The following is a 24,692-nucleotide window of genomic DNA, read 5'->3' on the forward strand; positions in this document are numbered from 1 at the left end:
CTATAGTCCAGACTTTAGACTAAACTATAGTCCAGACTATAAACTAAACTATAGTTCAGACTAAATTATAGTCCAAACTATAGACTAAACTATAGTCGAGACTATAGACTAAACTAAAGTCCAGACTATAGACAAAACTATAGTCCAGACTATAGACTAAACTATAGTCCAGACCATAGACTAAACTATAGTCCAGACTATAGACTAAACTATAGTCCAGACTATAGACTAAACTATAGTCCAGACTAAAGACTAAACTAAAGTCCAAACTATAGAATATACTATAGTTCAGACTATAGCCTAAATTATAGTCGAAGCTATTGATTTTATTTTTAAGCCGATGGATTGGCCGTTCAGTTGACATAAAAGATTTATGAATAATTGTGTTTTCATTCGGTTATAACGTCCCAAATATGGCGAGAAACGAAATCTGTAAAATCTGATGTGATGTAAACATTCTAAGGTCGTATTAGATTTCGAATCTTCTTTCTTAAGTTTTGTTGGCCGGTGTAATTACTAAATTAATTTTAAGTTAATTAAACCAATCTGACCAATTTGTTTCTTTTGATATTTTTCAGTATGGCGTTTTCATGATCTTACTATTGATTGCTGAAATCGTTGCTGGTGGCTTGGCGGCATTTTACAAAGAAACGGTAATTATTGCAATTTTAAAAAAACAAAATCCCTTGATAGCAAACTTATTTAAATTTTCTGTTACAGGCACGCAATGAAAGCAAGGGTTTCCTACAATCAACCATTACCAAATACTACACAACAGCTGAACACACTGATGCTGTTACTCTTATGTGGAATCAAATGATGAGCACTTTTGGCTGTTGTGGCGTTGTGGATTATCGTGATTTTGAAACCTCTTCGGGTTGGTTGAATGGCAAAGGTAATCACACCATTCCCGAGGCCTGTTGCAGATTAAAGGATATTAAAAATTTACTACCCGAAGATGACAGTTGTGTGACAAATCCCAATGAAACAAATAGTTTTTATTTAAAGGTATTTTAGTGGGAATTTTAAATTTCTTTTTGATTTTATTTATATTTTCTTATTTGTTTATTATTTTAGGGCTGCTATGATGTATTTACCGAATGGATTATATCCCATCGTGAAATAATAATTGCTGTTTTATTCGGCGTGGGTGTGGTACATCTATTGGCCATTTTCTTGGCCTTTTGCCTTTGCAAATCCTTTGCCAAATATCATGGCATGAGACTGTAAACATAAATCTTCCCTAATAAATCATCTTTTTTTAATTGTTTATTATTTACTTAGTAGAAACAAGGACCATTTAAACAAATTATAAAACAAAAGTCAATAATAATTTAATAACTTGAAATGTTTACTAAAGGACTTGTTGTCTTTTAAAGAAATTTTTAACAAATTGTGACAATTTCTTAAAAGAATTAAATATTTACTGTTTAGTCCTTTTTTTAATTAATATTTTAAAAGTAAACATCGTTTTGTTAACAAAAAAAACATTCCAATTTTATTCTTATTTGTATAAAAACAAAACAAATATTCTTTATTGTTTTTAAATCTAAAAATTCATTATTTTTCGTTAAGTTTATTTCTTATTTTTAATCATTACTAAGTTTTAGTAAATATTTATATTCTTTTTTTTTTTTTTGTTATTCTTTTATTTCTTTTGCTAAAACGCTCGTTTTGTATTATAACAATTTTCCACTCTCAAACATCACAAGTTTTATATATATATTTTTTTATATGTATACCTTTTATATATAATTAAATTTTTATTTTTACTTTTTTTAATTTTAATTAATTTTTAATGTAAAAAAGTACTAAAAACCATTTATCAGAACACCTTTGAAAGATATTTGAATTCTAGTTTAGTTTGTTAAAACGAAGAAAAAAAATCTTAATAACAAATTTATTGTTAAATTTCTTTATAATTTTTTTTATTAGTTTTTTAAGTTGTTTTACATTTTGATGAATTAAATTTGCAACAGAATATGTTTGTAATGTATTTAAAATTGATATAAAATGTAAAATTTTTTTTATAGCATTTTATCTCTTATAAAGCATATCAGTTTTACAAAGAATGTATAAATTTTAAAAATGAAAAATTTAGTTAATAAATTAATTGATTAGTTAATAAAAACCCTAAAATAAAATGGATTTTCTTATTTAAATTTGTTATTAATAAAAAGAAATGAAAATTATTATAACATTTCCACTAGACTCTTCACTAGAGTCCAGCTATCAGACTAGAGAGTAATTACTGTATACTAAACTACACTTCAGACTATATGCTAGACAATATTCTAGACTCTTGACTAAGAGTAGAGTCCAGATTAGACTAGTGTACAAACTATAGACTAAGTTATAGTCAACACTATAAACTAAACTATATTCCAGAATATAAAGTAGACTAGTGTCCAGAATATAGACTAGACTGTATTCCAGACTGTAGAATGTAGATTATAGTCCAGACTAGAGACTAAACTATAAGTCACAATATAGACTCGACTACAGTTCAGACTATAAACAAGATTACGATCCAGGCTATAGGCTAGACCATAGATGCGACTATAGTCCAACTATAATCCAAACTACAGGCTAGATAGCAGTAATAGTAGTTTGTCCACATAGTAGTCAATATACCAGTCTAGGTTCTAGAATAGTTAATATTATGGCTATAGTCTATTCTAGTCTATAGTCTAGTCTACAGTCTAGCCTATAATCTAGTCTATAGTCTAGTTTATAGTCTAGCCTATAGTCTAGTCTATAGTCTAGTCTATAGTCTAATCTATAGCGTAGTCTATAGTCTAATCTATAGTCTAGTCTATAGCCTAATCTATAGTGTAATCTATAGTCTAGCCTATAGTGTAGTCTATAGTTTACAAAATAGTCTATAGTCTATAGTCTAGTCTAGTCTAGTCTAGTCTAGTCTATAGTCTAGTCTAGTCTATAGTCTAGACTATAGTCTAGTCTATAGTCTAGTCTATAGTCTATAGTCTAGTCTATAGTCCAGTCTATAGTGTAGTCTATAATCTAGTCTATAATCTAGTCTATAATCTAGTCTATAGTCTAGTATGTAGTCTAATCTATAGCGTAGTCTACAGTCTTGTCTATAGTCTAGTTTATAGTCTAGCCTATAATCTAGTCTATAGTCTAGTCTATAGTCTAGTCTATAGTCTAGTCTGTAGTCTAGTCTATAGTCAAGTCTATAGTCCAGTCTATAGTGTAGTCTATAATCTAGTCTATAGTCTAGTATATAGTCTAATCTATAGCGTAGTCTATAGTCTTGTCTACAATCTAGTCTATAGTCTAATCTATAGTGTAGTCTATAGTCTAGTCTATAGTGTAGTCTATAGTTTACACTATAATATAGTCTAGTCTATAGTCTAGTCTATAGTCTAGTCTATAGTCTAGTCTATAGTCTAGTCTATAGTCTAGTCTATAGTCTAGTCTATAGTCTAGTCTATAGTCTAGTCTATAGTCTAGTCTATAGTCTAGTCTATAGTCTAGTCTATAGTCTAGTCTATAGTCTAGTCTAGTCTATAGTCTAGTCTATAGTCTAGTCTAGTCTAGTCTAGTCTATAGTCTAGTCTATAGTCTAGTCTATAGTCTAGTCTATAGTCTAGTCTATAGTCTAGTCTATAGTCTAGTCTAGTCTAGTCTATAGTCTAGTCTATAGCGTAGTCTATAGTCTAGTCTATAGTCTAGTCTATAGTCTAGTCTATAGCGTAGTCTATAGTCTAGTCTATAATCTAGTCTATAATCTAGTCTAGTCTATATAGTCTAATGTCATAAAGACTATAGACTTGATAATGGTCTAGACTTTAGATTAAATTTTAGGTTATATTTCAGGCTATGGGCTAAACTAATCTTTAACTATAGCTCAGACAATAGACTTGACTAGAGACTGAACTATAATCCGAACTACAGACTATACTATAGTCTAGACTATAGTCAAGACTATAAACTGAACCTTATTGCAGACTATAGACTAGGCTATTGGCCAGACTTTAGTCCAACTTATATTTCAGACTATAAGCTAGTCTAGATTCAGACTATAAACTATGACCGCCTGTCTGTGTGTCCATGTAAACCTTCTACGCTCTATACAGGTGGCAATTTTCAAAATAATTTGACACATACTCTTCTTTTGACCCAAGGACAAAGCCTATTATTAAAAATAGTTAAAATCGGTCTAGTATTTCGGCCCCATACAACCGTACCACCCGAATAGAGCTTTTGAGCTCATAATTATATTAAAGGTTCTTGTATATCTACTAAAATCGGCAAGGCCTAGTTTTATGTAAGTATAAATGATACTGCCGATTTTAATAATGATCGGGACTCATTTGACCCCATACCCTATACAAAGTCCACATCAGAAATTGACTTGAAGGTCAAAATTTAATTATAAACACTAATATCACGATAAAATTTAAGTTCGAGGTTTTTTAAAACTAAATCTTAAAGGTAAGCGTGTCACAGACTCTACAATGGATCCATTGGAAACACTTGGAACCATGGTGCTCATAGAGGTATATGGTTTACCTGAGGCATCGGACACATAAATGCCTTTTTAAGAGAAAAGGTAAAATATCATAAAATTATTTTTATAAGAAAAATTTCATTATTTCTTACCATTTTTAGATCTTGGTTCTTTAATGACTGGATTATATACCGTTTTGGCTAATGATGGTGAGGCAGCATCTATCATCGTGGTGAGAACACCACCAGGCTTTTTAAACATCGTTTAAAGCCAATTGAAATAGAGGTATACTTAAGATAATAACAACAATCTCTACTACAGCATTAACCGCCATTGCCACTCAGATCTCACAAGGCTTAAACCAGCAGAGGCCCTGGGAAAGAACGGTCCTAATGGCTCTTGACCTGTCGAAGGTCTTCGACACTGTCAGTCACGCCACACTCTTCGAGGATATCCTGCAATCCACAATGCCCAACAACACGAAGAGATGGATCGTAAATTATCTGAGTGGCCGTCAGTCGTTCGTGGAGTTTAGAGACAGACGCTCCAAACCCCGTAGAGTTAAACAAGGCGTACCTCAAGGTGGAGTACTATCGCCACTTTTGTTTAACTTCTACCTCTCTAAGCTCCCCGCACCTCCACAAGGCGTGGAAGTGATTTCATACGCGGACGACTGTACAATCATGGCGACGGGCCACAACATTGATGAATTATGCGTTCTGGTGAATGGTTATCTCCACGAAATACATCAGTTCTTCACTGCGCGTAACCTGCAATTATCACCAGCGAAGTCGTCAACAACACTTTTTACCACCTGGACGAAGGAAGTAAACCTAAACCTTGGCATCGTGGTCGATGGAGTCCAAATTCCAACCGTGCACCACCCAAAAATATTGGGGGTCACATTTGATAGCCTCTTTACTTCCTCAGCTCACGCCACTGCAATCACGCACAAATTGCGAAGTAGAAACAAGGTCCTCAAAGCGCTAGCCGGCAGCACTTGGGGTATGGATAAAGAAACCTTGTTGGCTACATATAAAACGATTGGTCGGTCAGTGGTTAACTATGCTGCTCCAGTGTGGTCACCTTCGCTAAGTGATACCCAGTGGAGAAACATTCAAAGCTGCCAAAATGCCGCCCTAAGGACTGTAACGGGCTGCCTACAAATTACCTCGGAACATCACCTGCACGAGGAAACGAAGGTCCTTCCAGTCAAGGAACACAATGTCATGTTGACTAAACAGTTCCTCCTGGGATGTCATCGGAGAAATCATCCCAATTTTAACATCATACAATTGGATACTCCCCCGAGGCATGTCAGGAAGGATCTTCGTATATACGAGGAAAACATATGCAGATATGTGCGGGATCCACTGGATCAGTCCTCGTATTCGGCAGCTTTGAACGACATTCATAGAGACGCCATAAATTCCACGATCGCAGGATACCGCTTGAATGTCGTACTTGGAGGTCGCCCACCGCCCATAGCAGACACGGAAGAAAACCTGCCGCGGAAAACAAGAGTAGTTCTGGCACAACTAAGATCGGGATGGAGCAACAGGCTCAATGCCTACTGGTCACGTATAGACCGTGCCGTCCCCAACGAATGTCCTGCATGTGGTCATGACATCCACCACATATTCAACTGCTCAGCCAACCCTACTTCACTCTGTCCAATGGATTTATGGACGCATCCAGTTGAAGTAGCCCAATTTTTAGGCCTGGTCATTGATGCAGAACCCCCCAACTAGATTATTGTATAGTTTTAGCTGTTACAACAACAACAACAATCTGTGTTTTTGTAATAAAAATTCTAAATTAAAACACAACTTTTCGCACTTGTTATTTTCAGAGCATTAAATTAATTATATTTTTATTCAATATTATTACATTTTTTATTTCAAATCTAAACAAACTAATTCTTCAAATTCATTTCAACTCCTCCATTAAAACCCATGTTCTGTCATCAATAAATAACTTCATTTCTTCTTACCATAAATATAACCACCATTTGTATTATAGACGGTTTCAATAACATCTACTCTTGGTTTGGGTCTATATGGATTAACTAAACCGTAATTTAAATGATTATTATAATAGCCACCTCCTAAACCCAAAGATGAGCCCAGACCCAAAGTACTTCCCAAAGATGGTCCCAAACCCAAAGAACTGGTTAGACCTCCTACTAAACCATTGGAATATTGTGGATAATAACCACCATTAATACCATATGATGGATAATATTGTTGATGTTGTTGGTGTTGTTGCTGATAGTAAGATGGATAGTGGTGGTGTAAAAATCTTTGAGTGTCTACAGCTGGTAAATATTCACGAGTAACAATACCACCCCCCGAGGTCCAGGAGATTAAAGAAAGGCCAGCAGCCATAACAAATAATTGAGAAAAATGCTGTAAAGAATTTTAATTTATTAACAAATCTTAATTTTTTTTTATATTTTATTAATTTCATAAACTTACCATGTTTGTTAAGTGATTGTTTACAAAGTTGTGCTGTTTTGTTTGAAATAATTTCGGTTTATATACCAAAATACATTTTCGTTTTCTTGGGAGATGTTGGTTTTAAAATGTTTATCTTAAAATTTGCATTTGACAGGAAATCAATTCGATAATAAATGAAAAAAAGTTTAATTTTTGCAAAAAGTTAAGTAAAGCAAATTGCGATAAAGGTAATTACAAAATACATAAATAAATTCAAATTTTAAAACACAAATCTTATTGTTTAATTATAATTATAAAAGCGGATGACCACTTAAAAAAGTTCTGAAATATATAATAGATTCAAGTCTGGACTGCAGTTTAGGCTATAGAATTAACTATAGCCAGACTAGACTGTGGTCTAGACTCAAGATTAGAGGTAAACTGTATTCCAAGTTATGTAATATACTAAACACTAAATTATAGCTCAGACTAGAATAAAAACTGAAAGCTCAGATTATAGACTAGACTATAGCCCAGACTTTATAGTCTATAACCTAGTCTATAATTTGAACTATAGTTCAATGTTTAGTCTGGTATACAGTCTGGTCTGTAGTCTAGTGTAGTATATAGTCTGGGCTATAATCTAGTCTATAGTATAGTCCATAGCCTGGAATATAGTCTAGAATCCAATATAAAGGCTAAATAATAGGCATATATATCAGACCTGGGCGATTTCCATTAATTTTGCATTAACATTAAATTAAAAAAAAATTAATTTAATGTAAAAAATATTACATTAACATTAAATTTGTAAAATTTAATGCATTAAATTTCCATTAACATTAAATATTTTTGAATTTAATGCATTAATTTTACATTAACATTAAATATTTTTGAAATTAATGCATTAATTTTGCATTAACATTAAATATATCTGAATTTAGTGCATTAATTTTACATTAACATTAAATAAGCAATAAAATTAATGCATTAATATTCCATTAACATTAATATATATAAAAATTGATAAACATAAATAAAAATACAGCACAAAAGACCTCGATCTAACTAAATACAACTAAAATTAAATAGGTTAAAGTCCTTTCTAATAACTCCTATATTCCATTCAAACTTGTGTGTTTTAAATATGATATTTATATAAGATTCCACAGACAAAATAAACTGAAAAAGGAATATCTGGGAAGTGATACTATTCTTCTAATACGTATTATCGAGTATAGGACTTATTAGAAAACTTTATCAAAATAAACTACAAAAGGAATATCTGGGAAGTCATACTATTTTTCTAATATGTATTATCGAGTATAGGACTTATTAGAAAGGATTTTAACACATTCAATTTTACTTGAATTTAGTTAGACCGAGGTCTTTAGCGCTGTATTCTTATTTTTATAAATTAATGTTAATGGAAAATTAATGCATTAATTTTATTATTTATTATTTAATGTTAATGGAAAATTAATGCATTAAATTCAAAAATATTTAATGTTAATGCAAAATTAATGCATTAATTTCACAAATATTTAATGTTAATGTAAAATTAATGCATTAAATTTAAAAATATTTAATGTTAATGCAAATTTAATGCATTAAATGTACCCATGTTAATGTTAATGCAATAAACTTGCATTAACATTAATTTTTTTTAATGTAGAAAAAATTGTTAATGCATTAACATATTTAATGCATTTATCCCAGGTCTGATATATATAGTATGGACTTTATTCAAATCTATAATCCGGACTATAGACTAATCCACATTGTCTAGCGTTTAGGCTATGGACTATACTAAGGAATAAACTATTGCTCAGTAAAAAGACTATACTAAAGACTAAACTAAAGCCTATAATAAAGAATATATTTTAGATCGTATTCCAGGCTATGGACTATACTAAAAAATAGTCGCTTGAACAGACTAGACTATAGACAAGACCATAGACTAGAGTAGATTGTAATACAGACTGTATTAATGACTATAAACTGTATTATAGACTAAACTAGACTAGACTTGACTATATTGCAGAACATAGACTTCATATCCATAGTCTAGACTTTAGATAGTCCAGACTAGACCGAACTATAGTCCTCACTATAGACTAAGTTAAGACTATAGATAAGATTATCATCCAGTATTGTTGTTGTAACAGCTAAAACTATACCATAATCTACATCAATGTCCAGGCCTAAAAATTGGGCTACTTCAACTGGATGCATTCACAAATCCATTGTACAGAGTGAAGTAGGAGGGTTGGCTGAGCAGTTGAATATATGGTAGGTATCATTGGGCGGTGGGCAACCTCCAAGTACGACATTCATGTAGTATCCAGCGACCGCGAAATTTATGGCGTCTGAGGACTGATCTAATGGATCCTGCACATAACTACGTATGTTTTCCTCGTATATACGAAGATCCTTCCTGACATGCCTCAGGGAAGTATTTAACTGTGTCATGTTAAAATTGGGATGACTCCTACGATGATTAGGAGGACCCGATGTAATTTGTAGGTGCCCGTTACAGGCCTTAGGGCGGTATTTTGGCAGCTTTGAATGTTTCTAGACTGGGTATCACTCAGCGAAGGTGACCGACCAATCGTTTTATCGTTAGTTAGTTAGCTTGAAAGGAGGATGTACATATATACATCAAATCCGAAGAAATACACCTAGGCCTCTATTGGGCCTGTTATGCGCTCCTTAACCAGTGCCTCAGGTGGGAATCGAACCCACCACCTCCGGTCTACCAGACTAGACTAGTGATTGCAGTGGCGTGAGCTGAGGAAGTAAATAGGCTATCAAATGTAACCCCCAAGATTTTTGGGTGGTGCACGGTCGGAAGGGTAAGGTTTAATACCTTCGTCCAGGTGGTAAAAAGTGTTGTTGACATACCCCGACAGCCGGTTCTACGCACGGAAATGACCGGAAATATTCGCCAAAGGGCTGTTAACCCCAGCAACAACAACAATCATCCACATTTTACAACCTTTGCTTTATTAACAAATTAACAAATACAAATATTTTTCTTAGCTTTTCTTTATTTATTTAGTTTTTAAATAATCTTAAACAAGAATAAGTTGTTTTCTTAAAAATGATATCAATAGGAATACATTAAGTTTATTTCAATGAAGCCGCTGGCAAAAAAAAAACGAAATTAAAAAAACAATTTTGAGTATAAAAAGTTTATCAGATACAAAATAAAAAAATTAAACGTTATCACTATTATTGTTTAAAAGAAAACAAATTTATAAAAATAAAAAAGAAAATTTACAACACCTTTTAAGTGTATAGTGGTATAAAAAAATTATAATAATATATAAGTATAAATAAATTGGTTTTTCTATATTTAAGATATAAAATAAAATGATATAGTTAATTATAATATTATAATTGTATAAAAAATATATAGAAGTGTTGTAGTTTTTTTTTTTTTTAAATTATAATAGTAATTTATAATTTTTTGTTGTCTGTCTTTTCTGTTGTCTGCAATTTAAATATATAAATATGTATGTATATGTATTTGTTAGTTAATTAGTTTAATACTTAAAAAGGGGGAATATTTAAGGAATAAAATTGTTAAAATAGTTTAACTATTTTTGTTTTTTTGTTTTGTTTATTTTTTTGTTTCCAATTTGGTTTTTAGAGAGTATTAGTTAGAAAAATATGTTAACAATTTCTTTCTGTTATTTTTTTTTTCTTTAATAATATTTATAAAGAAATTTTACATAAATTGTATATAGTTATATAGTAATAATAATTATAATTGTAATAATAAAAAAAAAATGTTATAGTAAATTTTGTCCTTAAAGAGACGGCAAACATATAGACTAATAACACAAATAAATATAAATCAAAATTGTTTAATTCTTATGATTCGGAAGCTGCAGATTTACCCAAGAATGGTACAGTTAAATCAACCATATTGGGATATACTAAATATTTATTAACAGCCTCGCATAGTTTACCCTCAATAACATTGGTAACAATGCTCCAATCAACAGATTTGTCACCCACTGTAGGACGTGCTGTTAGCCAAAGGCGTGGTGGAGCACGAAAACTATAAAAATATAGAAAATAAACATTAAGCATTATATAGGAAACCATTAGACTTAAACTTACGCCAGCCATATTCTATCCGAGGGCGGTGGAGGTATATTTATTGTTACACGTGAAACTAAACCTCTTAAATCTATGCCTAATGTTATGGTAGTACTCATATTCTCCATAGCTTTTTGTACAAAAGACAATTCCGTTGCAGATTGGAAAAAATTGGAAGTAGCAATGCGATCAACAAATTTAAATATACGTCTAGCATTACCCGGATTTGTGGCGCTGTTTAGCAAAAAAAAAGGTAAATATTTATACTTTTTAAAAACTTAACATCTCTACTCACCCTTCACTAACACTATTCGGATTTTCACCCATTGTACCAGCAATAGGACTATCGGATTCCGTACTCGAACTGCCAGTACTTTCAGCATCACTATCAAATATAGCACTGCCGGTTAAAGCACTTTCTATCAATAGTTCCGTTTCATTAACACCACCTCCTCGCGCGGCTTTATTGGCGGCCAAAAGTTCATCTTTCAAAGAAGCTGCTATGTGTGGATTTGGTATGGTGGCATCTAGTTTTGTATCAACAAATAGAGGTGTACGCATTGGACGTTTAAGACGTAACAAATTCATTTTTGTCGTTACGGTGATATGACAATGACCCTCATATGTTACATCCATATCTAACCAAATGCCACGTTCATCCAGCATGGGCTGGGAGACACGATGTATTAGGGGAGGAGTTGTGCCCAAGTCGATATTTTTAATAACCACATCCTCCATGAAACTGGGAAGCTGAAAAAGTGTTGTATTTGTTAATACTTTATTACTTATTTTGTAAATTTAACTTACCTTAATGGAATTCAATTTCTTTTGCAAGATATCCTGTATCTTATCTAAAATTTGTTCATTTTGTAAGGTGCTGTAGAGTAAGCGGCCTATTAAAACATTAGCCCATACCACACTGCCAGAAGGACCCAAGAATAACGACTGATCTATGCCCTTCCAAAGTTCATTTTCATGACGAGCTGTGCGTTTGTTCTAAAATTGAAAAAGGGATTTGTTTAAGTCACAATTTAAGCATGAAAAAGTAAAGAACGTGGAATCGAAACAATATTTTAAATCCACTTTCCCTTCAACGATCGATTCAATTTGTTTTATTATTTGATGTTTGTAATGATTAAATTAAAAAAATAATAAATTAAAAAAATATTAAATTAAAAAAAGTAATAAATTAAAAAACATACACTTTTCTTGTCTAGAGGATCATGAAAGATTTGTCCTTTATAAACTGGAATCTTTGATTGTCTACAAGCTTTCTAAAAGAAATAAAAACAAAAATACAAAAAACAAAATCAAAATAATAAAAATTAAAATAAAGAATATAATATTATAAATGTAAATTAAAAACAACTAAACGTTCTATATTCGGCTGTGCCGAATCTTGTATACCCTTCATCAGGTATGCAAAATTTAAATTTTGAAACTAATTTCCGCTAGAGTATAGACTAGATTAAAACTAGACCATAGAATAAACTATAGAATAGACTATAGACTAGACTATAGACTAGACTATAGACTAGACTATAGACTAGACTATAGACTAGACTATAGACTAGACTATAGACTAGACTATACTAGACTATAGACTAGACTATAGACTAGACTATAGACTAGACTATAGACTAGACTATAGACTAGACTATAGACTAGACTATAGACTAGACTATAGACTAGACTATAGACTAGACTATAGACTAGACTATAGACTAGACTATAGACTAGACTATAGACTAGACTATAGACTAGACTATAGACTAGACTATAGACTAGACTATAGACTAGACTATAGACTAGACTATAGACTAGACTATAGACTAGACTATAGACTAGACTATAGACTAGACTATAGACTAGACTATAGACTAGACTATAGACTAGACTATAGACTAGACTATAGACTAGACTATAGACTAGACTATAGACTAGACTATAGACTAGACTATAGACTAGACTATAGACTAGACTATAGACTAGACTATAGACTAGACTATAGACTAGACTATAGACTAGACTATAGACTAGACTATAGACTAGACTATAGACTAGACTATAGACTAGACTATAGACTAGACTATAGACTAGACTATAGACTAGACTAGACTAGACTATAGACTAGACTATAGACTAGACTATAGACTAACTATAGACTAGACTATAACTAGACTATAGACTAGACTATAGACTAGACTATAGACTAGACTATAGACTAGACTATAACTAGACTATAGACTAGACTATACACTAGATAAACTAGAATATAGACTAGACTATAGACTAGACTATAGACTAGACTATGGACTAGACTATAGACTAGACTATAGACTAGACTATAGACTAGACTATAGACTAGACTATAGACTAGACTATAGACTAGACTATAGACTAGACTATAGACTAGACTATAGACTAGACTATAGACTAGACTATAGACTAGACTATAGACTAGACTATAGACTAGACTATAGACTAGACTTGACTAGACTATAGATAGACTATAGACTAGACTATAGACTAGACTATAGACTAGACTATAGACTAGACTATAGACTAGACTATAGACTAGACTATAGACTAGACTATAGACTAGACTATAGACTAGACTATAGACTAGACTATAGACTAGACTATAGACTAGACTATAGACTAGACTATAGACTAGACTATAGACTAGACTATAGACTAGACTATAGACTAGACTATAGACTAGACTATAGACTAGACTATAGACTAGACTATAGACTAGACTATAGACTAGACTATAGACTAGACTATAGACTAGACTATAGACTAGACTATAGACTAGACTATAGACTAGACTATAGACTAGACTATAGACTAGACTATAGACTAGACTATAGACTAGACTATAGATAGACTAGACTATAGACTAGACTAGACTATAGACTAGACTAGACTATAGACTAGACTATTGACTAGACTAGACTAGACTAGACTAGACTATAGACTAGACTGGACTAGACTAGACTAGACTGGACTAGACTAGACTAGACTAGACTAAACTGGACTAGACTAGACTATAGACTAGACTATAGACTATACTATAGACTAGACTATAGACTAGACTATAGACTAGACTATAGACTAGACTATAGACTAGACTATAGACTAGACTATATACTAGACTATAGACTATACTATAGACTAGACTAGAGACTAGGCTAGAGACTAGACTATAGACTGGACTATAGACTAGACTATAGACTGGACTGTAGACTAGACTATAGACTGGACTGTAGACTAGACTATAGAGTAGAAAAGAAAAAATGTGAAAACATGAAAAAGAATACATTTTTAAAAAGCCAAAACTTTTGGACGATCAACTTATCAAGTCACTCAATAGTAAATGATGGACTTCCTAATGAATATTTCTGTAGAAAGAGTTTGATTCAATTTATAGACGAAAAACGATTTCTTTCTAATTCGTCTAACACAACTTTTATTCTCTTCAACATACCTGATATAAAGCCATAAATTTAATATAATTTGCATCATTCCTAGCAGCGCTGGCTAACATTAAAAGACCCTCAATGGTTTCAGCATCATCTGGCATAAACTCTATAGATTCGTCATCACGTTCCGTTTCCTCTTTTTCGGGAACAGCAGGAGAAAGCTAAGAAATAATAGAATACATAACTAATATAAATTACCTACAAAAAATGTACTCCCGAAAACTTACATCAACTAAATCTTCAAAATTAAGCGATGAGGTTGATTCTCTTTGTTGTTCAGACACTGAAGATTTACCAGAACCAGCTACATTCTCTTTAGGCTGTTAAAAAAAAACAATAAAGACAACATTACTCAAGTTATTAAAATGTACAGGAAAGCCTATAATGTACAATGGATAAAAACAAGGAATAGACATATTTACCTTAGGATTAGTTATTAATTGTGCCGCTTTAGTAGCAGCCGCCTGCAAGTCCTTAGAATTAATAAGTTTTACATTACTCAAATGTAAATCTTGATCATGGACATCACCACAGCTAGCGGCTACAAAACGTCTATACCTATTAGATTTAAAACATATTAAATAAAATCAATTAAATGTTTGTATATTTAACATACCAATCTTCTTTTTCTCTGGCACATCTGGCAAATAATAATATACGAACTTCATCACCACATGGTACGGTTATATTGTTTAAATCCTCATCTGGATTTACGTCATCTTGTAATTTCTGCAACTGTTAGGAAACATAATTAAATCATATAATTTTTCCTTTTAAAGCTAATAACTTACATCTGCATTTAATATGGTGGCTCCAAAATCCATTTCTCCACCCGACTCTTGAGTTTGTGTTTCAGTATCATTTAATTTACCGCTGCTATTTTCCGCTAATTCTTTTGTTTCCGATTTTTCACGCTTATTACGTTGTCGACTAAATCTACGTCTTAAAGGTTTGTTATCGATATCATCATCCTCAGTGCCCGGTGCTATTTTAGGATCCTTTATTATTAGTTGTATGGGATATTTTCGATTAAAGTGTCTTGAAATAAATTAAATATTTAAATATAAGTTGTAGATATTATGTTGCGTCTTGGTACCTTTTTCTAGCCAAACCAATAGGTAACAATTCAATGCGACAGCCTAGTAAATCGTAAGTGCGATGTGTTGTAAATATTATAGTTTTACGATTTATAGGCAATTCGTTCCACATGACTCGCTTGGGTATACGAGCATTCGTAGTGGATATATGTAATACTGTGCCTGTTGAGATTATGAAAAGTTAGAAATATTGTTCCAAAATGTATAAAAGTTGTTTACTTTCAAATTTGTATTTAAAAATTTATCTTTCTATCTATCTATCTATCTATCTATCTATCTATCTATCTATCTATCTATCTATCTATCTATTCTATCTATCTATCTATCTATCTATCTATCTATCTATCTATCTATCTATCTATCTATCTATCTATCTATCTATCTATCTATCTATCTATCTATCTATCTATCTATCTATCTATCTATCTATCTATCTATCTATCTATCTATCTATCTATCTATCTATCTATCTATCTATCTATCTATCTATCTATCTATCTATCTATCTATCTATCTATCTATCTATCTATCTATCTATCTATCTATCTATCTATCTATCTATCTATCTATCTATCTATCTATCTATCTATCTATCTATCTATCTATCTATCTTCTATCTATCTATCTATCTATCTATCTATCTATCTATCTATCTATCTATCTATCTATCTATCTATCTATCTATCTATCTATCTATCTATCTATCTATCTATCTATCTATCTATCTATCTATCTATCTATCTATCTATCTATCTATCTATCTATCTATCTATCTATCTATCTATCTATCTATCTATCTATCTATCTATCTATCTATCTATCTATCTATCTATCATCTATCTATCTATCTATCTATCTATCTATCTATCTATCTATCTATCTATCTATCTATCTATCTATCTATCTATCTATCTATCTATCTATCTATCTATCTATCTATCTATCTATCTATCTATCTATCTATCTATCTATCCTATCTATCTATCTATCTATCTATCTATCTATCTATCTATCTATCTATCTATCTATCTATCTATATATCTATCTATCTATCTATCTATCTATCTATCTATCTATCTATCTATCTATCTACTATCTATCTATCTATCTATCTATCTATCTATCTATCTATCTATCTATCTATCTATCTATCTATCTATCTATCTATCTATCTATCTATCTATCTATCTATCTATCTATCTATCTATCTATCTATCTATCTATCTATCTATCTATCTATCTATCTATCTATCTATCTATCTATCTATCTATCTATCTATCTATCTATCTATTTATCTATCTATCACATTTTATATTATTTTTTACAACTTACCTTCCAGTTTAATATAAACCGATCTAGCCATGTTAATACTGAATGTATTTGGATCGTAACTATCAACCTCATTCATCCAACCCTAAAAATAAACCGAACAAAATCCTTTTAAATTCTTTTCCAGAACTAAAATCGAATCTACTTCAACTTACCCCATACGATTTAACAGTTTTATACTCCTTCACTGCCGGTACCTCACATATTGTCATTTTACTATAGTCGGGTATATGAAACGTAGTCTTCTCTGGTTTAAAATGAATGGTATAACGTTCAATAACTGTTTGTATTAAATTCCAGAGACCATCAACAATGGTAATGCTTAGTAAACAGGTTAACACACCGCGTATAAAATCATTTAAGGGCAAAATGAATATGGTTGTTAAACCCATAATGGAAATGCAGGGTAAATATTTAGCATGCTTAACAACTTGATACCAATAATCCCAAAAGAAATGTTTATTGTCAACTTGATTTGTTTTACCCAAGGAAGCAGCACTATCTGATGATAGACGTGACTCGTTGGGAGTCATATTTGTGGGATCTTGGCATTCATATAACATTTTAATACTTTTTAGAGTATAGTCCTTGTAGGGTGGAGTGTTTAGATTATCACTTTGCAAAGGTAAATCTAATTCATCACGTTTAGGTGGTATGGAATCGGGTGAAGTATCATCAGCAGCTGGCACGGCTGTGGCTGGTGGTATCATGTCCTCTAACATCTCAACACCAGATTCAATTTCTATATCTTTTTTACCCACTGTAATACCCTTGGGTTTCTTGGCCGGTTTGCCACTTACCACTACGGGTACTACAGCAGCCATTTCACCGCTGGCGGCCACTGTGGCGGCTAAAGCTGAAGCCATATTGGTGGGTGAGGCCAATTCTGCAGTTTCTACACCTTTATTACGGCGTCTTCTTAAGAAATTTCCCCTTAAAGAAGTAGAAGAAGAGGAGGAGCCTGTACTTCTACTGGGACTGATGTCTTTCTTCACTGCTGCTACGGCCGAATGGCTAGCAGGGGTGGAAACTGTTGCTGCAGCTGCTGCCGAAGCGGTGGAGAGGGTAGCTTTTTGTGCTTGATGTGCAGCGTGTTTGGCCTTTACTTTCGACTTGAGATGAGCAAAGCCGCGACGAAAACGTGAATGTTCCGATTCACCCTCTAACAATATTTCATTTTCAAATTCTGAATCGGAATCTTCCAATTTACTAGATCTTTTATGTTTACCACTACCACCACTACTACGTCTATCCTGTTCCACCGATAAATCTTCACTCATAGAGGTTTTAGTCTCTTGATCCGAATCGAATTCAAGACCCGTTTGCTGTTGATGCTCACCCCCTAAGACATGATAAACGGGGAGTTTTAGGTGATTCATTTGAAATTGAATAGAATTTTTTTTTAATTATAAAATGTTTTGATTTTGTTTTTTCTTTACACATTACTACTATTCATTTCTATTTTAATTTTCTCAAAAAATCAATTTAAAAAAAAAATAATAAAATTGTAACAAAAAAACGAAATCATAATTATAATGAATTTTGAAATATTTACCTTTGATTATAATAGTTGGATATGATTGGGGTTGTAATGTAGTAATATTTGTTGTACTACCTTTAGATGATTTTATATCTTCAATTGTTTGTGAAACTTTACCTTTTATCATGCGCCATGTACCAATCGAAGTGGCATCACTGCTCGATAATGCGGCTATTAAATTCGGTCCAACCGAAGTTGGTGAGATGCCCTCAATACTGCCTGATCTGTGTGTGGAAGAGATAAAAATTAGTGTTTGATTGAAATTTGGATTTAAAGTTAGTATTTGTAAAAACATAAAGTATAAAATAGATATTAATTTCATTTGTTTTCATTGTGCTTACTAAATCGAATCAGATTTATTTTAATATATTTTGCAATATATAAAAAGTAAGTAATTTATTATACAGTGGACCAATGTTTAGACACACTATAATGTTGGTAAGTGATCAATAACTCTATTTCTCTCTAACATGATTAAGTAATTCTGATATTGTCCATAGGCTAGTCAATAGACTAAGTCAAGTTTGGTCCATAGACTACTCAATAGTGTAGTCCACATACTATACAATATACGTATAGTATACGGTAGACGGATCTATAGTTGGGAGTCATATTTGTAGGATCTTGGAATTCTATAACATTTTAATACTTTTTAAGGTATAGTCCTTGTAAGGTGGAGTGTTTAGATATACATATAGAATTAATAATATAGTCCTATAGATCAATAGACTAGTATATGCTATTCCATAAACTCGTCAATAGACTATTTAAAATTCAAGTCAATAGAATAATCAACCGACTAATGAAAAGTATAGTCAATGATCTAGTCAATGTTCATAGTCTAATCCATAGACTAGTTAATACTTAAGTCCATAAACTATACTAGTTTATAAACAAATTCATAGACTACTAATAGACCCGTCCATCAAGAAGTCAATGGTTTAGTCCATAGACTAAGCAATAGTCCATTAATTGGTCACTAGCCAAGTTATAAACTAGTTAATCGATTAGTCCTTTCTAATTCATAGACTACTAATAGTCCAGTCAATAGACAAATCATGCCCATAGACTAATTCATAGACTAATCAATAGTCTTGTCCAATAGACAAGTCTAGTAAATATACTATATATAGCACAAGTAGTGATCGATAGAATAGTACATAGACTCAAGTCAAGCCCATAGACTAATTCGTAGACTAATTAATATATTAGTCTAAATTTTATTCAATAGTTTAGTCCATAAACTGGTTGATAATGTAGTCAATTAACAAGCCTAGTCCATAGACTCGCCAATAGTCTGGTCTATAGACTAGTCAATTATATAATCAATCTATACACTAGTTAATAGACTAGTCAATAGATTCGTCCATAGATGAATATAGATGTTCCGTAGACTTGTCAATAGACAAGTCCACAGACTAGTCAATAATCTTGCTAATAGACTAGTAATAGACCCGTCAATAGACAATTCAATGGTTTAGTCCATAGACTAAGCAATAGTCTATAGATTGGTCACTAGCCAAGTTATAAACTAGTTAATCGATTAGTCCTTTCTAATTCATAGACTACTAATAGTCCAGTCAATAGACAAATCATGCCCATAGACTAATTCGTAGACTAATCAATAGTCTTGTCCAATAGACTAGTCCATAGTCTAGTAAATGTACTATATATAGCACATATAGTGATCGATAGAATAGTACATAGACTAGTCTAAATGTTATTCAATAGTTTAGTCCATAAACTGGTCGATAATGTAGTCAATAAGCTTGTCAATAGTCTAGTCCATAGACTAGTCAATAATCATGTCAATAGACTAGCTCACAAACTAGTCCATAGACTCGTCAATAGTCTGGTCCATAGACTAGTCAATTATATAATCAATCTATACACTAGTTGATAGTTTAGTCAATTGATTTGTCCATAGACTATTCCGTAGACTTGTCAATAGACTAGTCCACAGACTAGTCAATAGACTAGTCTACAGACTAGTCAATAATCTTGTCAGTAGACTTGTTAACAAACTAGTCCATAAACTCGTCAATAGTCTGGTCAATAGACTAGTCAATTATATAATCAATCTATACACTAGCTGATAGACTTGTCAATAGACTAGTCCACAGACTAGTCAATAGTATTTCATTAGACTTTCAATTGTCTAGCGTCTAGTTCATAGACTAGACAATATACTAGTCGTTAGTCTAAACCATAGACTAGTACATTAGACTAATACGTAGACTCGACAATTAGTACTTAAAAACGTACTTATTAGTAAACGTTAGTACCTCTTCAAAATTTTAATTTTCCAGCCCTGGAAACAAAATCAGGCAATCGAAGGCGAACGAAATTTCTTATAAATTTTTGTTTAAGTTCTATTGAGATATCGATCGATATAGAATGCAAGAATTTGCCCCCAGGTTCTCATATTATCGAATCTAAATTAATAAATAATTTAAAAAATAAAACAAATTTTAAAATATTTATTCAGAAAAAATTTATTTATTAAGTGAATTGTATTATTTTTTTTTGTTTTTTTTTTTTTGTAATATTATAATTTTTATTAATATATAATTTCTTTCCTTTCCATCTGTATTTATTTTTTTCTTTTTGATGCACCAAAAGTTTTCAAGATTTCTTTTATGTATTTGTTTTATATATATATTTTTTTTTATATTAATAATACATTTTGTTTTATTTTATTTAAACTGTATATTATTTGGAAATATAATATCGATAAAAGTTTGCAACTAATTTTTTTTTATTATTTGATTTTTAATTATATTTTCTTTAATTTGTATTAATATTTCACTTTATTTGTTTTTTTATACTGATATATTTAGTTTTAAAAACTTTTTTTTTAATTTTTATTTAAGTAATAAATAATAATTTGTTTCAACAATTTCTTTTGGGTTTATTTTTAATTAATTAATTTTGGTTTATTTTAAGTTTTGAGGGGGGGTTAGAAATATTTTTTGTTTGTTTTTAAATTGCTGTTGTTTATATTTTATTGTTTAATATTATTAATTTTAATAATTGTATGTAAACTTTTTTTCTTTAACTATTTATTATTTTATGTTTATAGAAAAAAAGAAAAAACTACAAAATTTCTTTTAAATTTATATTATCATATATGTTTTCTTTTTTTTTGTAAAAATAACTAAAAAAAAGTTATATAAATAATGTTTTGTTTTTGTAAAATATTTTCTTTTATATAAAAAAATTCATATGAAAAAATATTATACCTAAATTGTCTGTTATGTTCTAATAATTATAATAATTATTATGATAAAGTATTTCATGTTGTTTTTTTTTTCTTTTATATTTATTTTTATAATTATAAATATTTTGCTAAAGGAATCATTTATTTAAGGGAATTGTTTTTTCTTTATTTTAAATTACAGTATTTCTTTTTATATGGAAGGATGTGTTTTTTTATGTTTTAATTATTATTTTATTTTTTGTTAATTTAAAAAGGGCATTAAGGTTAACAAAAATTCTTTTAGTTAAGGTACTACTTGAAGAATATTATTTTTTTTATATATACTTTTTTGCGTATTCGGTTTCTAATTGAAAAAATATGACACTTTTTGAAACTTTTTATAGTTTATACTAAAAAATTAAGAATTTTCGACCTTAGAACAATTATTTTTACAAAATTTAATTTTTAGTCTCAATCTTTAATCTTGGCTATAGATTAGTATATAATTTTATAGATCGTTCTATAGTGTTGACTATAGATTAGTCAATAGTCTCGACTATAGATCTGTCTATAGTTTTGCCTACAGATCTGTCTGTAGACTTGACTATATATTAGTTTATAGTCTTAACTATAGATCCGTCTATTGTCTTGACTATAGATCAGTCTATGGTTTGAACTATAGATCAGTTTATAGTCTTGACTATAGATCAGTCTATAGTCTTGGCTATAGATCGGCCAATAGTCTTGACTGTAGGTCAGTCCATAGTCTTGACTATAGATCAGTTCACATTATTGACTACAGATCAGTCGATAGTTTTAACTATAGTTCAGTCTACAGTCTTGACTACAGATCAGCCCATGGTCTTGACTATAGGTCAGTATATAGTCTTGACTATAGATCAGTATATAGTCTTGACTATATATATCAGTTTATACTTTCCTATAAATATATCTATAGTGTTGACGATAGATCAGCCTATAGTCTTAGAGAACATTTATAGACTTGACTACATATTAGTTTATAGTCTTAACTATAAATCAGTCTAAAGTCATGACTATACATCAGTCTATGGTCTGGACTATGATTATAGATCAGCCTAAAGTCCTGACTAAAGAGCAGTCTATAGTCTTGCCTATAGATCAGTCTATAGTCTTGACTACATGAGATAAGTCTAAAGTCTTGACTATAGATTAGTCCATAGTCTTGACTGTAGAAGAGTCTATAGTCTTGACTATAGATGAGTCTGTAGTCTTGACTATAGATTAGTCTATAGTCATGACTATAGATCAGTCTATAGCCTTGACTATAGGTCAGTCTATAGTCTTGAACATAGATCAGTCTATAGCCTTGAATATAGATCAGTCTACAGTCTTGATTATAGATCACTCTATAATCTCTACTATATATTAGTCTATAGTCTTGACTACTGATCAGTCTACAGACTTAACTATAGATAAGTCTATATATAGGCCTGACTCTTGATCAGTCTATAGTCTTGACTATAGATCAGTCAATAGTCTTAACTATAGATCACTCTATAGTCTCTACTATGGAGAAGTCTATAGTCTTGATTATAGATTAGTCTATAGTCTTGCCAATAGATTAGTCTATATACTATAGATAAGTCTATAGTCTTGACTATAGATTAGTCTATAGTCTTGACTATAGATCAGTCTATAGTCTTAACTATAGATCTCTCTATAGTCTCTACTATATATTAATCTATAGTCTTGACTACTGATCAGTATTTAGTCTTAACTATAGATAAGTCTATAGTCTTGACTATAAATTAGTCCATAGTCTTGACAATAGATTAGTCTATAGTCTTGATTATAGATCATTCTATAGTCTTGATTATAGATCATTCTATAGTCTTGACTATAGATCATTCTATAGTCTTGACTATAGATCAGTCTATAGTCTTGACTATAGATCAGCCTATTGTCCTGACTATAGATCAGTTCATAGTCACTTCTATATATTACTCTATAGTCTCTTCTATATATTAGTCTATAGTCGTAACTACTGAGCAGTCTATAGTCTTGACTATAGATTAGTCTATAGTCTTGATTATAGATTATTCTATAGTCTTGACTATGGATTAGTCTATAGTCTTGACTATAGATCAGTCTATAGTCTTAACTAAAGATTAGTTTATAGTCTAGACTAATCTAGTCTTGACTATAGATTAGTCTATAGTCTTGATTATAGATTAGTCTATAGTCTTGACTATAGATTAGCCAATAGTCTTGACTATAGATTAGTCTATAGTATTGACTATAGATTAGTCTATAGTATTGACTATAGATTAGTCTATAGTCTTGACTATAGACCTGTCTATAGTCTTGACTATAGACCTGTCTATAGTCTTGACTATAGACCTGTCTATAGTCTTGACTATAGACCTGTCTATAGTCTTGACTATAGACCTGTCTATAGTCTTGACTATAGACCTGTCTATAGTCTTGACTATAGACCTGTCTATAGTCTTGACTATAGACCTGTCTATAGTCTTGACTATAGACCTTAGTCTTGACTATAGACCTGACTAGAGATCAGTATATAGTCTTGATTATAGTTTGTTCTATAGTCTTGACTATAGATAAGTCTATAGTCTTTACTATAGATCAGTCCATAGTCTTGACTATAGATCAGTCTATAATCTTGACTTTAGATCAGAGTATTATGTCAACTTGACATCTATTGAACTATTTTCTATTCTGTTGAGCCAATGTTTCTCCAAAAAAAAGTCCTTATTTCTTAGTATAAGCTATAAAAACAAACTCTGTTATTAAACCGATTTCATTACTAATCATTTTCAATGTTTTTTATTAATAATTCATTTTAATAAAATATTTTGCAATAGGTACCAAATTTTTTTTCTTGTTTATTACAGTTTATCATCCAATTAATTTCACTAATTAAAACAGGTTCTCTAGCTACTAATATTTGATTTAATGAATTGTTATCATTTTCATCAATTAATTCATTAATGTTATACAAAAATTGTGC

The 24,692-nt window shown here is 31.0% G+C and overlaps 4 protein-coding genes across 4 annotated transcripts; 2 read left to right on the forward strand and 2 right to left on the reverse strand.

Moving 5' to 3' along the window:
- Positions 1 to 578: 578 nt before the first annotated feature.
- Positions 579 to 1,287, forward strand: LOC119613854 (tetraspanin-6-like; the record flags this gene model as incomplete). Its single annotated transcript, XM_037969921.1, has 3 exons — positions 579 to 653; positions 721 to 1,008; positions 1,078 to 1,287. Coding segments are annotated over 3 exons (516 nt in total), but the record flags the coding sequence as incomplete, so codon positions are not given.
- Positions 1,288 to 5,160: 3,873 nt separating this feature from the next.
- LOC119613856 lies at positions 5,161 to 6,342 on the forward strand. Its single transcript, XM_037969923.1, has 2 exons — positions 5,161 to 5,789; positions 6,330 to 6,342. The coding sequence occupies exons 1-2, from the start codon at positions 5,161 to 5,163 to the stop codon at positions 6,340 to 6,342; spliced, it is 642 nt and encodes a 213-aa protein (XP_037825851.1).
- LOC119613858 lies at positions 6,328 to 7,016 on the reverse strand. Its single transcript, XM_037969925.1, has 2 exons — positions 6,955 to 7,016; positions 6,328 to 6,885 (listed from the first exon to the last, which is right to left on the reverse strand). The coding sequence occupies exons 1-2, from the start codon at positions 6,955 to 6,957 to the stop codon at positions 6,457 to 6,459; spliced, it is 432 nt and encodes a 143-aa protein (XP_037825853.1). The 5' UTR covers positions 6,958 to 7,016; the 3' UTR covers positions 6,328 to 6,456.
- Positions 7,017 to 10,682: 3,666 nt separating this feature from the next.
- On the reverse strand, positions 10,683 to 18,713 carry LOC119613855. Its single transcript, XM_037969922.1, has 13 exons — positions 18,496 to 18,713; positions 17,096 to 18,282; positions 16,944 to 17,025; positions 15,610 to 15,772; positions 15,305 to 15,551; positions 15,130 to 15,248; positions 14,936 to 15,071; positions 14,741 to 14,833; positions 14,519 to 14,674; positions 11,833 to 12,021; positions 11,321 to 11,775; positions 11,047 to 11,259; positions 10,683 to 10,984 (listed from the first exon to the last, which is right to left on the reverse strand). Exons 1-13 carry the CDS (start codon positions 18,605 to 18,607, stop codon positions 10,795 to 10,797), a joined length of 3,342 nt encoding a protein of 1,113 aa, XP_037825850.1. The 5' UTR covers positions 18,608 to 18,713; the 3' UTR covers positions 10,683 to 10,794.
- Between the last annotated feature and the right edge of the window lie 5,979 nt (positions 18,714 to 24,692).

The sequence above is a fragment of the Lucilia sericata genome, unplaced genomic scaffold, assembly GCF_015586225.1.
Source record: "Lucilia sericata isolate MDLA Ls3-8-SP2 unplaced genomic scaffold, ASM1558622v1 Contig002382F_arrow, whole genome shotgun sequence".
NCBI classification, from domain to species: domain Eukaryota; kingdom Metazoa; phylum Arthropoda; class Insecta; order Diptera; family Calliphoridae; genus Lucilia; species Lucilia sericata.

What these genes read in the sequence shown, in the direction of transcription:
- LOC119613856 (XM_037969923.1), top strand. Translation starts at nt 5,161, where the DNA reads ATGGCGACGGGCCACAACATTGATGAATTATGCGTTCTGGTGAATGGT.
- LOC119613855 (XM_037969922.1), bottom strand. Translation starts at nt 18,607, where the DNA reads ATGATAAAAGGTAAAGTTTCACAAACAATTGAAGATATAAAATCATCT. An exon ending in AATTAATAACTAATCCTAAG is followed by an intron (nt 14,834 to 14,935) that starts GTAAATATGTCT and finishes TTTTTTTAACAG; the next exon opens with CCTAAAGAGAATGTAGCTGG. An exon ending in AGAAATTGAATTCCATTAAG is followed by an intron (nt 11,776 to 11,832) that starts GTAAGTTAAATT and finishes ACACTTTTTCAG; the next exon opens with CTTCCCAGTTTCATGGAGGA.